Source organism: Typopeltis vanoorti, chromosome 6 (genome assembly GCF_054136105.1).
Source record: "Typopeltis vanoorti isolate ZY-2024b chromosome 6, IOZ_Tvanoo_1.0, whole genome shotgun sequence".
NCBI lineage: Eukaryota > Metazoa > Arthropoda > Arachnida > Uropygi > Thelyphonidae > Typopeltis > Typopeltis vanoorti.
Genome location: NC_143554.1, coordinates 94,546,284 through 94,560,867, shown reverse-complemented (window position 1 = coordinate 94,560,867; position 14,584 = coordinate 94,546,284). Strand labels below are relative to the sequence as shown.

General features: G+C 37.1%; 1 protein-coding gene across 8 annotated transcripts in view; it reads right to left on the bottom strand.

Annotated features, from left to right (window-relative positions):
* Window positions 1–14,584, bottom strand: part of LOC150105717 (C-Jun-amino-terminal kinase-interacting protein 4-like) — a 615,637-nt gene that overhangs the window by 52,318 nt on the left and 548,735 nt on the right. For all 8 annotated transcript variants that reach the window (XM_090394309.1, XM_090394311.1, XM_090394312.1 and 5 more), the window contains one exon: window positions 1,556–1,738. In XM_090394309.1, coding sequence (XP_090250435.1) covers window positions 1,556–1,738 — 183 coding nt within the window. The remainder of the gene's footprint in view (window positions 1–1,555; window positions 1,739–14,584) is intronic.

Sequence of the window (14,584 nt, the reverse complement as noted above, 5' to 3'; positions counted from 1 at the left end):
CCAGTTTTGCTTGGATTTCGATAATAATGTCTTTGTTTGGTACGTATTTTGGAGATACAGTGAAGTTTAACCCCCTTATTTAGGATGGCGATTTTGTTGGGTGTGAGGTTATGATGTGATAGATTTATGATGGAACTATTTTGTCTGGGTTGCGATGTGGTAATATCCGGAGGGTTAGAAGCTGCACGTTTGTTGTATTGGGGATCTGTTAGGGCATTCCATTTTTTTTTGCATGTTGAGCTTCTATTAATTGTGTGTAGTTGTTGATGTGTGACTGGGTACTTTCCAAAAAAAACTGCCCATTCGTTTGGTGAACATATAAATATGCTTGTTTTTTCTTTTTAAATTTCTCATTTATGGCCTGTTTTATTAGTGCTTGGGATACCCAGTACCAAATTTTTTTGTTTCTGGGAATTGGGAATTGTGCTGTTGCTGCATACCACCGCGAATTTTGGTGTGATGTTGTGATTGAGGCAATTTTTAAGGAATTATATATATATTTTTTGAGCGATGTATGTTAGGATGGTTTTCTGTTGTGTTTCTTTTCTGAAGTTTATGCACTTTGAATGTGTGTCATGAGACCATGACATAGTGTTGCCAATTTTTGGTTTGTGGTGAATACCAGCTTATAGTCAGTATTGTTTGAAAATGCATTTGTAGGCTTTGTATGTGTTCTGGATGTATGGCAGTTTGATAACTTTTTGTGTTGGGAAGTTTGTTTTGGTTGTTTTGATAGCGCATGCACCAACACAAAGGAATACTATTTTAAATGTGTTCTGTGGAAGGGGGGGGGTTAGGGATTTTATTTGAGTTGATAGCCAATGGTTGAGGTGTTGTCTGGTTACAAAACACAAGTAATTGTAGGTATTATTTCTGGGAAAATTCCCATGTTAATCCTCTTAAAAAAAAACTATTATTTTTATGGCTATTTCGCCTGCTTTCGCTTAGGAGTGCCCCTTTTTTAATGTCATTGGCATTTTTACCCAAGAATTCTTAGGGCATTACTGATGTATTATAGAGACAGATATATGCAGAATAATAGAGGGAGAAAATTTGGGCATACCTTTTTTTTTGGATGTTGTTGGGCTGTCTTCTTTGCACAATCGCATACTCCTGCTGTTAGGCTCTCAAAAGGAGAGGGTGTTAACCCCCCCCCCCCCTCAGTTATTTGTTGATGATACAAAACTGGGGAGAGAGTGATGTAGATATTCTGCAGGATAATTTAAATAAATTGACAATGTGGACAAAGGATAATGGTTGTCAATTTAATGTTGTAAAACATAAGGTTCTGCACTTTGGGATGAAAAGATTTTGTACTGAGTATAACTTTGATAGTACTGGAGTGTAGGAAATTGAAGAAGCTGGGGGGGGGGTGATGGACAGAAAAAACATTATAATACATCTCTAAAAATTCATAACACAGTATGCATGGAAGTGAATGTTTTCAATATTCTATATGAAAAACTGCTACGACTATCATGTCAGCACAAAGAAAGCATAAAACTTATAAATGATATGTATAATGACATTTAGTTCAAGAGCACAATGATCTTACCTGGAACAGAAACAAAAAATTTGACTGCATCTCTATGACCATGAAAAGAGAGCTGTGCCTGGGCCATCGAACAATAAGGTATGAAACTTGCAGGAGTAACATTTTCTTTGCTATCACTGTAAACCCTTAAAACACCTCCAGGGGCTTTTCCTTTATTTTCATTATTGTTTCTTTCCTTTTTATCTGTTTAAACATAAAGAAAGAAATATTATTCTTCACACACAAATTTCAGTTTTGAATGTTAGGTAGAGTCCTTAATATGTCTGAGTTTTTTATTTATTTATTTATTTATTAATTTTTTTTATGGTTCCCACTCATGAAAGGTTGAGAGCCTTTTTTATTCGATCCCGGGGGGGGGGGGAGTCCCCCCGGGATCGAATAAAAAATTCCACAAATTATAATTGTAAAAATAAAAGAGGACCTGAAAACCAAATCACAACAAGCGACACCAAACTGGACAGAATTGTTCGGACTCTCCCGGGACAGACAGCAATGGAAAGAGTTCATTCGGCCTCATCATCATCCACATAAATGATGGAAGAGAGAAGAAGAAGAAGAAAAAGAAATTCACTTATTCATGTCTAAACTTTATAGGCTTGTGCTATTTGCTCTACCCAGCAACTTATAGGACACACATATCACAAATGTTGATTATTAATAATTTGTTTAGCATTAATGAAAGTATTTCTACTCACACTTATTCTTTCCTTTCATTTCCTATTCTCACGTCTTATAACTAAAAAATCTTAAAACAAACAGCTTGTTCCCCAACTCTACACAGAAGTATTCAAAGTTATCCTGCAATTAATTGCATTGAACCAAATAAGATGAGCGCTGATTGCTATGCGTTCTCAAAACTTTCATACATCGATAAAAAATTCAATCATACGGTCATGTGCGTCCACAATATACTAATGCGGATGCAGACGGGGGGGGGACTCTCCCCCCAGGATCGAATAAAAAATTCCACAAATTATAATTGTAAAAGTAATTGAGGTATGTAACCTTACACCCTCGACCATGGGACGCTTTTTCTGTCTTAAAATTTTATTCTGGGTTGGCCTGTTTCCATAGAACACGTTTTATTGCAGGCAATAAAGTACGTGTTCCTGTTTTTTTGGTTCATCTTTTTCTGATTTGCGAAAAAAATTGTTCATTACTGTTGTGAACAGCGACCAGTGTTCGTTTGGCCTCTGTGTCTAGTGAATCACTGAGTGAAGTATGAATTGTAAATTTATAGTGATACAAATTTAAACAGAAAAATACATTTTTAAAAGGTAAGTGTATGTAATTTAATATTATTTTACTTGTTAGTTTTAAGATTTTTTTGCTTTTAACCTAAAATAATTTGATTTAGGATTTTGGGATTAATTAATTAATTAGTTGATTTTTAATAAAATATGCAGGTCAAATTTTTTATATATGAAATTGTGCTAAAAACTGTATTAATTCCGAATATTTTTTTTCCCCAAGAATTAAAGATCATTAAAATTGGTGTAAAATGAAAATAATGTATTTATAGTTTACATCGACAAATAATTACATCAAAAAAATGCTAAAAGACGTTTATTGATGTAATTATTTCAATAATTATAAAAATTTAATAATGTAATTATTTAAGTTAAGGGATATTATATCCCATATTGTTTCTTAGTCGAATAAGAAACTCAAAGAGTTTCATGCCGAATATAGAAACTATATAATGTTCGGCGATTCCAAGTGTAAGCAAATACCTGGATAGAGCAGCAACTAACCCTTTAAGGTAGTGCAAGCTGAGGCAACTCATACAAAGGGTGGAGCAAGCTCTGATCACTATTCTTGATATTTACCCATAATGTGAACTTAACTCCTAGGAGCTGTATTATTGTTCAACATTATGAGAGAAGGTCACTAACCCAGACTGGTTTTGACATTTTTTGAGGTCTCATCAGTGAGTAGGTAGACCAAATTAATACCAAGTTTGTAGCGAACAGAACCAACATCCCTTCTATGAGAATTGCCAAGAGGTGTCCTATTAAATTACTAATTATAATGAAGAGCCAAAGGCTTCAATCGGCGACATGAACTAATTTAAGTTAAGGGATATTATATCCCATATTGTTTCTTAGCCGAATAAGAAACTCAAAGAGTTTCATGCCGAACATAGAAACTATATAAAGTTCGGCTCCACCCTTTGTATGAGTTGCATCAGCTTGCACTACCTTCAAGGGTCAGTTGCTGCTCTATCCAGATATTTGCTCATGCTTGGAATCGCCGAACTTTATATAGTTTCTATATTTGACATGAAACTCTGAGTTTCTTATACGGCTAAGAAACAATATGGGATATAATATCCCTTAACTTAAATAAGTTCATGTCGCCGAATTGAAGCCTTTGGCTCTTCATTATAATTTGTAATTATTTGTTTCTAAGCCCCCCCCCCCCCCAGAAAATTTTATGCGGACGCCCATGCATACAGTCAAATTGGCATGCAATTTGTAGTGCGGGCTGCATAACCCACATGACACCAAACCGAAATGGGCACGCAACGCCTCTGATATATATATATATATATCTATAGCGCAATCTCTGTGTCAGCACACAGAGATGTGGAGAAATAAATTCATATGACTGAAGTCAGAATAAGGCCAATAAAAATTTGTATTGTTTTAATATGAACAGGAGTAATATTGTCCTCATTTCAAGGGCCTTCTTCAGGTGTAAAAGAAACAAAATATATAAACAGGTGACTTTCAAAAGTGTAAACGATTAATAACATGGTGTCAACAATGTGGTATTATTCTGATTATTCAAATTAGTTGTCTGCATGTGCTTAATTCTGTGCAAAATGCTTGCATGCTTTTGTTTACATAAAAATGCTAGATTCATATTCACACAAATAAATGTGACATGAGTTCAACTCCTAGATTTTTCTTTTGGTCTTGATATAACAACAGTGTAAGGCTTTCTGATGAATTCCACAGAACTTGATGTCTTTCTGTGGTATGAACTCACGTCTCAGGTATTTTTAGATCCTTGCCATCTTCTCTTCGAAGCGCTGTTTAACAAACTTCACTGTCTGTACATACGATGGGGGTCTTTCCATAGTATATGAAAAGATAAGTTCATTGGAATGCAATGAAAATTATACACCACTGTTATGACAAAAATATTATGACTTAAACTATCTGAATGTTTCCAATATATGGCCAACTTAATATACCAGCAGAAGTAGGCAAGTGTTTACAAGAAGAGGTACAGGCACAAAACTAATTTCAGTAACCAGAATTCTACATAATACCATATTTGTTGACAACATGCTAATCCTTTAATGTATACAAGTCTGCCTATTTATATATTTTATGGGTTTTTTTTCCTTTTATGCCTGAAGTCCCTTATAATTAGGACAAAACTAGTTCTGTTGATATTAAAACAATACAGGACATTTTATATTAGTTTACTTCCAACTTTAGATATATCAACTTATTTCTCTGCACATGCATGCACAGTAATCTCTTTATTCAACCAGAGAAGGAATTCAATTTGCTGGTTGGATAAATGAAGGGGTGTGTTAGATGAAGTCACAGTTACACAGTATTGTACAGAAGTAAGCTGACACATTAATGCATTTAAGAGTATTAACTGAAGGTTTGGTTATTTAAAAATGAAGCTATTCACTCTAACATCTGATAGGAAAGGGAATTGGATGATGACCAGCAGATGGTACTAGGCTTTGAATGCTTGTTAGCATTATTCTACTGCCATACAATAATAAATTTAGTTTAATCCTTTATCGAAGTGTAAGCAAACAAAGTTTGCGACTGAAAATATCTTCGAGACTGGGGTAAGGTAGTACAACACCAGGCAACACACAGCAAAGGTGGAGCAAGCTAACATCACTCCTATCTCAGTATCTCCCACAATGCAAAACACATCTCTTTACGTTGAAAGTTTATTTTTCACTTGGTCAGACTATAATAAATTTAGTTTAATCCTTTATCCAAGTGTGTGCAAACAAAGTTTGCGCCTGAAAGTATCTTCAGGACTGGGGTAAAGTGGTACAACACTGGCAACTCTTTGCAAAGGTGGAGCAAGATACCAACACTCCTATCTCAGTATCTCCCATAATGCAAAACATCTCCTTGTGGATATGTATAATGTTATGCATTAAGAGAAGGGCCACTCCCCAGACTAGTTTTGACCTTTATTGAGGTCTCTTCAGTGGGAGCCAGGCCCAAGTGGAGATACTAAGGCAGAAGCATTAGCAAGGTCATCTCCTCCTATAGGAGCTGCCAAACGGTGTGCCACCTTTTTATTTAATTACTCTGGATTTAGAGAAAGATGTTGAAAGTTTATTTTTCACTATAATAAATTTAGTTTAATCCTTTATCCAAGTGTGATACAGTCCTGAAGATACTTTCAGGTGCAAACTTTGTTTGCACACACTTGGATAAAGGATTAAACTAAATTTATTATAGTCTGACCAAGTGAAAAATAAATTTCAACATCTTTCTCTAAATCCAGAGTAATTTAATAAAAAGGTGGCACACCGTTTGGCAGCGCCTATAGCAGGAGATGAACTTGCTAATGCTTCTGCCTTGGTATCTCCACTTGGGCCTGGCTCCCACTGAAGAGACCTCAATAAAGGTTGAAACTAGTCTGGGTAGTGGCCCTTCTCTTAATGCATAACATTATACATATCTGCAAGGAGATGTGTTTTGCATTATGGGAGATACTGAGATAGGAGTGGTGGTAGCTTGCTCCATCTTTGCAAGGAGTCGCCCGGTGTTGTACCACTTTACCTCAGTCCTGAAGATACTTTCAGGTGCAAACTTTGTTTGCACACACTTGGATAAAGGATTAAACTAAATTTATTACATCTCCTTACGGATATGTTTAATGTTATGCATTAAGGGAAGGGCCACTACCCAGACTAGTTTCGACCTTTACTGGGATCTCTTCAGTGGGAGCCAGGCTCAGAGATGGAGATACCAGGCAGAAGCAATGGCAGGTAATATTTACCTATAGGAGTTGCCAAACGGTGTGCCACCTTTTTATTAAATTACTTTGGAAAAAAGGATTAAACTAAATTTATTATAGTCTAACCAAGTGAAAAATAAACTTTCAACATCTTTCTCTAAATCCAGATTAATTTAATAAAAAGGTGGCACACTATTTGGCAACTCCTATAGGTAAAGATGCCCTGCCATTGCTTCTGCCTGGTATCTCCATCTCTGGGCCTGGCTCCCACTGAAGAGACCTCAATAAAGGTCGAAACTAGTCTGGGTAGTGGCCCTTCCCTTAATGCATAACATTATACATATCCGTAAGGAGATGTGTTTTGCATTATGGGAGATACAGAGATAGGAGTGATGTTAGCTTGCTCCACCTTTGCTGCGAGTTTCCCAGTGTTGTACTACCTTACCCCAGTTCCTGAAGATATTTTCAGGTGCAAACTTTGTTTGCCCACACTTGGATAAAGGATTAAACTAAATTTATTATAGTCTAACCAAGTGAAAAATAAACATTCAACATCTACTGCTATACAATGTTTCCAATTATTGATTATTAAAGGAATGGATTAGAAATCCTATTCCATATTCTCTTTTTATTGTAAGCTTAATGGTCTTGTCATAACCAAGTATTGACATTTACCTGTATATTGCATCTGTAATCTGCATGCATTCTTTAGGTTGGTTTACGTATTTTGACGAATTTCACAAAAACCCATGTTTCTGAAAGGATAAAGCCCTGCCACTTCCATATGAGGTTAGCTAACTTGCCTTCACTTGAAAAGTCCTAAACTTAGTTCTTTCCAACTAAAGAGCATCACTGATAATGAACAAGCTATGGAGGCTCTAGGATAATAAATATGAAACTTTATCTATCAGTAAGCAAAAACGACTACCATTAAACTTTATCTTTTCTTTGGCAATCATGAAACAAGATAATGGAATTCATCTACAACCCAAATATATTCAAAACATATTCATGTCCATTGTTTGGTTATAGTAGTGATTAATCAATACAAAGTTAACCAATCTTTACCCACACCACTCAGTGACTTAGTCACACTTGGACTACTGCAGATGGTATTAGTTTTCCTTATGGTTCCTTCTAGGACTATAGAAAAATTTAGAAATGAAGAAAAGAGTATTGTAAAAGGAATCCATGATATGTTTCACTATAACTCAAATATATTCAAAAATATTCATGTCCATGGAATAATTACTCTGATCTGATTTTTCCTTTCAGTCATTTCCGAATGTAGGTGTCTTTGTAGGCATTGCCCACAAAGTATTCCTGGTGAGATTTTTACAGGGTAGTTCACCATTGCTTCCTCCCTCCCCCCAATTTTATCCGGGCTCAGGACCAGTATATGACTGGGACGTATTCAATGCAAATTTGTGTATAGTGCTTGTCAAACAAATATTTTACACACACACACACCATTAAGGTCATACCATAAATTTACACCTAATATTGTTTGTAAGTAAAGATATTATTTTGTATTTTCTCTGTCTCTCACGTTAACTTATTATAATAAAAATATCCTCTGGATATTTTTATTATAATATCAGAATCTGTGATATTAACTAAAAAGTTAATGAACCACTGAGGTGTACTACTCTCACTCTCTCTTCATGTGTGTACACACACACACACACACACACACACACACACACACACACACACACACACACACACACACACACACACACAAACACACACACACACACACACACACACACACACACACATTCCAAGCAGGAAAGAAGTCAAAAGATATTCCCATGGGCAAGGTGCATCATGCCATGTAACGAGTCACGTGTTTGTAGCCAGTATAAATTGGAGCAATATGATGTTCCCAAATCAGTGCAACTGCATCCAGGTGAAATGGCTGTAAGAAGGAAACTGAGTGAGTTTGAAAGAGGTGTTGTGATAGGATGCCACATTACAGGCATCTGTTTGGCAAATTGGGCCATCCTAGGCCAACAATTAGTGATACAATACTGAGATGGCTGCATAGGGAGTCAACTGCAAGTACTACCCACAGTCAACAACTCACCACACTCACTGAACATAATTATAAGATGCTACAAAGGATAATAAGTAAAAACCACAATTCATCAACTGATGTGATAATGTGGAGTTCCAGGCATTGACTGGAACATGAATCTGCACAAAAACATTGGAACAAGGCTAACAACATGGGTTTGCATAGTAGGACTGCAACATTCAAGCTCCACATTACGCAAACACATGCAACATCATCTTTAGGTGAAAAGGGCATGCACAGTGGGATATGATGTGGAAGCTTGGAAAGCTGTGTTATGGAGCAACGAATCACACACATTACACTCTCTATTGAGCAAATGGATGGGTATGGCAGATGATGCCTGGTATACATTTCTTACCAGAGTGCATAACCTCAACTGTGAAATTCAGAGATGGTGGTGGTGGGATGATGGCAATGCACCCATTTTTCCTGGTTTTGGCCTCTGTCTGTGGTGCCATGAACATTGAACTCCAAGAGGACATTGGAGTTCAATGGAATGCTTCCTACTTTGTTGCGTTTCTACAGAACTGACTGTTACCATATCATAAGGCTACTGCTGTAACTACAAGGCTTGTGGACATGAACATCACCACCACTTGAAATGTCAAGTGCTATTGCTCTTGACATTTTCACCAAAGCCTGCTAAACAAACTGCCTTCTTTTAGAATGCCTACCACTCTCTATAACTGGACAGTCAGCTTTCTCTCTGGTCCTTCACTGTGTCACAGTAGATGGCACCCTCTGTTCAAGCTTCCCCACAAATGCAGGCATGCTTCAAGCTTCTGTTCTATCTTGCCCTCTTTCTCCTATATATAAATAATCTGCTCTCAACCACCACTAATCCTATCCACAGCTTTGCTAATGATAACGCACTCTATTCACCCTAATCTTCCAACAAACCATGTAGTGCTCAGACATCCCAACCTTCAAGATCATCTACAAGCAATATCTTAATCAATGATTTCCATACCATCCTTCAGTGGGGCAAGGCTGGTTGCCTTCACTGCCAAAATGTAGTCTTGTCTTTTCTCTTGCAAAAGGGATCCCAGCTTAATTTACTTACCCTCAGCAAATCACTGGACATAATTGGATCATTCCCCTCAGATTGACATTTACAGTGACCATCATCATCATCATCGTCATCATCAAATTCCTGCCATGTACCCTCAAGGGGTGTACAGGATATGGCAGTACTACATGAAAAAATTACATCATTACTAACTTCCTATCTACAATTTTCCTCCAAATCAGTCTGTTACTTGTCAAGACTCCAACATTATCAGATATTTCTATCGTCTAAGGCACTTTGTACCGTATCAATCCACTTATATCTTGGTCTTCCTCTGGGTCGTTTTCCTGCCAACCTGGCAGAGAACACTTGTTTTGCTAATCTTTCCTCTCCCATTCTATTTAAGTGACCATACCACCTGAGATTAGCTCTGCTAACGCATTCCTGGATGCTGACAATGTCAAGTTCTTTCCTAATATCCTCATTTTTAATATGATATTGCCATTGATGCCATCTGTTCACGCCTCTAATCTTTCTGATTAGAGGCGTGATCCAGCTCTCAGATCCATAAGTTAAAACTGGTTTGAACACTGTCTTGTATACAGCTAATTTAGTGTTCTGATTAGAGGCGTGACCCAGCTCTCAGATCCATAAGTTAAAACTGGTTTGAACACTGTCTTGTATACAGCTAATTTAGTGTTCCGACTAATTTCTTTCTTATTCCATATGAATTTATTCAATTGACTTCCCACCATACCAGCTTTGCTGATTCTGTTGTCTATTTCTATATTTAATTTACCATCTTCAGTAAAAATCGTGCCTAAGTAGCTGAAATGTTTTACTTGTTCCACAGGTTCTCCATTCACAACACAGTTGACATTTTCAATGATTCTGCCTATTTTCATTGTCTTTGTCTTTTTATTGCTGACCTTCATACCATATCTATTACAACAGCTATTCAATTTAGTCAGAGAATCTTGCAGACTTGTAGCGGATTTATTTAGAAGTATAACATCATCCGCATAAAGCAAAGAGCTGACATTAACATCTCAAATTTTCATATCAGGTTTAATACCACATTCCTTCATAATGCGATCCATATAGATAATGAATAACAGAGGGGATAATGTACATCCTTGTCTCACACCAGATTTAACATTAAACCATCTTCCTGTATACTTCCTTCAATTCTAACTGCTGACTTACAACTCAAACAAAGACTAAGTATTGCTTGATATAATGCCCCATTGACACCATATAACTGCAGCATATTGAATAGCTTCTCTCTTGGCACCTTGTCATATGCCTTTTCCAAATCGACAAAACTTAAATACAGATCTTTGTTATATTCCCATGCTTTCTCGACTATTTGTCGTAAAGTGAAGATCTGATCCTGACAGCCTCTATTTGGCCTGAATCCAGCTTGTTCTTCACCAAGCTTTTCTTCCACAATTCTTCTCAACCGTTTCTCAAGTATACTTGCATAGATCTTGCCAGGAACACTCAGTAGGGAAATACCTCTGTAATTCTCACATTCAGTTTTATTTCCCTGTTTATATATGGGTACTATGAGAGCTCTACTCCAATCATCGGGAATGCGTCCCTCTGTCCAGGCTTTCTGAACTATGCAGTGCAGCCACTGTAAGACTTTTATACCACCATACTTCAGCATTTCTGGTCGAATATCATCTACTCCTGCTGCCTTTCCACATTTCAAGCCTTTAATGGCTTTTTCTACTTCAAGTATGGATATGTATTCCTGACTGCATGCCTGGTCAGTGTTTTTTATCACTGTGCTGTCATCACTGCTTGTTTCATTTAGCAGTTTTTCAAATTACTCCATATTTCAAGGATATCTTTTTCTCCTGTTTTCATGTCACCTTTATCATCTCTAACTCCTTTTACAGCACTCTTTCCTCCATTCCTAAGCTTCTTCAACAACCTCCAGAATATTTTGCCACCTTCTTGATATTTATTTTCTATATTCTTGCCAAAGTCCTCCCATGACTTTTGTTTAGCTAGTTTTACACACTGTTTAGCTTTCTTACATTTGTCTCTGTATTCTGCAAGAGTAAAAGCTGACTTATTTGCCAGGAACGTTTGATATGCTTTCTTCTTTTTCCTTCACTGCCTCTTTAACTTCCTGTGTCCACCAGGGAGTTCTGATTTTTTTATCCTTGCACACAACCTCACCACATGCCTCTCTGGCAGAATCAATCAATGTTTTCTTCAGAGTTTGCCACTGAATCTCCAAGGTTTGATTCCTGTTCTCAAACTCTTTCATTTTCTTTTCAATAATCTTTCTGTATTTTAGTCTACAGTTCACATCTGAGAGCTGCTCAACTTTTATTTGCTCTAAAACTTTCTTACATGTTATTCTTTTCAATATGAAATTCAATTTTATCCTGCTCAAGACTAAATAGTGATCACTTCCAATTTCAAATCCTCTGTACACTCTGGTGTCCTGCACCAGGGAGAAAACATCACTATCAACAATAACATAGTCAATGAGACTTTTCTTATTCCTTGCCTCTTCTCTCCATGTGAATTTGTGCACATTTTTATGTTGGAACATGGTGTTAGTAATAACCAGTCCATGTCCTGAGCAGAAATCCAACAGATATTTGCCATTATTATTAGCTTTGCTCTTTTCTCCAAATTTTCCCAAAATATTTTTGTATGTCTCACAATCATTTCCTACTCTGCTATTTAGATCCCCAACAAGGACCAACTTTTTCTTTTTCATTGTGTCAGTTGCTTTTTCTAAAGCCTCAAAAAATTCCTCCACTTCTACCTTAGTAGAACCTTCTGTAGGACCATAGGCACAAATAAGTCTCATTGTCCAGTTCCCCATTCTCATATTTGCCCACATTACTCTACTTGAGACTGACTGCCATTCAAGAAGATTAGCCTCGTATTTTGTGTTGAATACTATGGCTACTCCTTCTTTTCCTAGATTGTCATTGCCTGAATATAACATCTTGTATTTATTGCTCAGAAAGATCTCACCAGTTTTTGTCTTTTTTGTTTCAGTCACCCCTATTATGTCGATCTGGTACTTTTCTAATTCCTCAGCTAGCTCCATTTCTTTGCCATTCAGTCTTTTTACGTTGATAGTACTGATCTTTAACTCTGGTGATGTTGAGTAGTGGTTTGTTTTCAGATTTGTTCCCGTAGCTGACTTTTCGCTGTTCGCCCTGGTTCCCTGGCGAAAACAACGGGGGCCTTGTTTAACCGGGTGACGCCCCAGCCGGCATGAAATTTTGTCATGTTGTACCATCATTTTTTATTTTGGTTTAACCAATAAGAATACAATTTGGTCGGCTAAATCCCATCCTCGTTCGTTCAGTATCGAAGTAGATACCCAACAGGGTACACCACGAGAAGGTGAGGATTGGACATTAGGTCAGAAGCCCTGGTCGGTTCTCCGCATTCCTTTAAAGGCTATGTGGAGGTCTCCTCTCAGTTATACAGCTTTGACCCTTAAGCACCCCCACATTGACCATCTCCTGGCATAAATGCATCATATCAATGGCTTCCTCTGCCTCATCTAAAAAAAATGAGGCATTCTCTTCTGGAAGATGATATTTGTCACCCACCCAGCTATTTACACTATACAAATCCCAGATTCACCCATCCTTAGAATACTGTTCATATGTTTGGGGTGGTGGTGCACTTAAAACCTCCTCTCTAAAATTTCTCAACATTGTTTCTCAAAGAGAGGAGAGCATTTTGGCTATAGACTCATTTCAACTGCTACTTCAGAGAAACAAGCATGTTTCAGCTCTCTCCTACAGATAGTTCCAAAGTATCTGTAGAAGAGAACAATTACCATTACTTCACTTTTTTACTGGACCTTTTAAAAAAAAGAGCAACAGCTGCCTACCTTTTTTCTTTTCAGTACAACTGCAATCACGTTGAACCTGCTTCTCCGTTTCCTCATTTATTCTATCTACCTCAGTCCTCTGGATCAGCATTCCTTATGAAGCATTCCCAAACAACTACAACCTCCAACTCTTCAAGAAAAATGTGATCAGATTTCTTCTTTTTCAATCCTCACCTGCACCCCCATGCATGTCACTGATTATTATTATTATTTTTGTGCCGATGTTCTTATTATTTTTTGAGCTGTCATGTATGTATATTAATATAAAAAAAAAGACACTCAGTAGGCATTCTATTGCAATTTGAAAAATAACAAAAAGAAAAGTTTACTTCTGTTCAAGGATACAAGTGAAGGAGTAAGACAATTTATAATGTGGGTTGTCCCACTCTCTCTCTCTCTCTCTCTCACACACACACACATACACACACCATCATACTGTGACTTAAATACATTCACTGTCTCTGTATACTCACCACACTTTCAGGCAATGCATTCCAATCACCTACTATGCTCCATGTAATAAACCTACTCCCCAACTCCTTACTCATATCCTCCTTATATACAGTGGTGAGCTATAAGGGGCTCGCACGAGCACTTTGTTAAATTTTTCTGAAATTTGTGCATTAGATGATTTAGCAATTAGCATTAGATGATTCAATAAAAAACTTTAAAGAAATAAATCATTTTTAAATATTTATGGTTAAATTATATGCTTTTTATCATCAATCACCAAAAAATCAATGAGAATTAAATACGACTGCAAAAGACCTTGGTATATGCCCACCAGCATACCAGATAAGCCAAACCACTCCCCCAAATACCCTAGATCTCTTCGTCACTAATGACCCTTCCAAATACAAAGTGAATGTAGGGTCCCGCCCCCTAGGTAATTCTGATCACAGTCTAGTGCTCATCTCCTCCCCCATGCAACAATGCTTACTCAGCCACTCACATGCAAGAGTAGTTTGCCATTATAACAGTGCCATGTAGGACAGCCTCTGTGACTTCTATGCCTCATTCCCATGGTTGGACTAATGCTTCCAGCTTTCCAACCCAAACACATACATTGAACTTATCACCAAAGTAATCCTCACT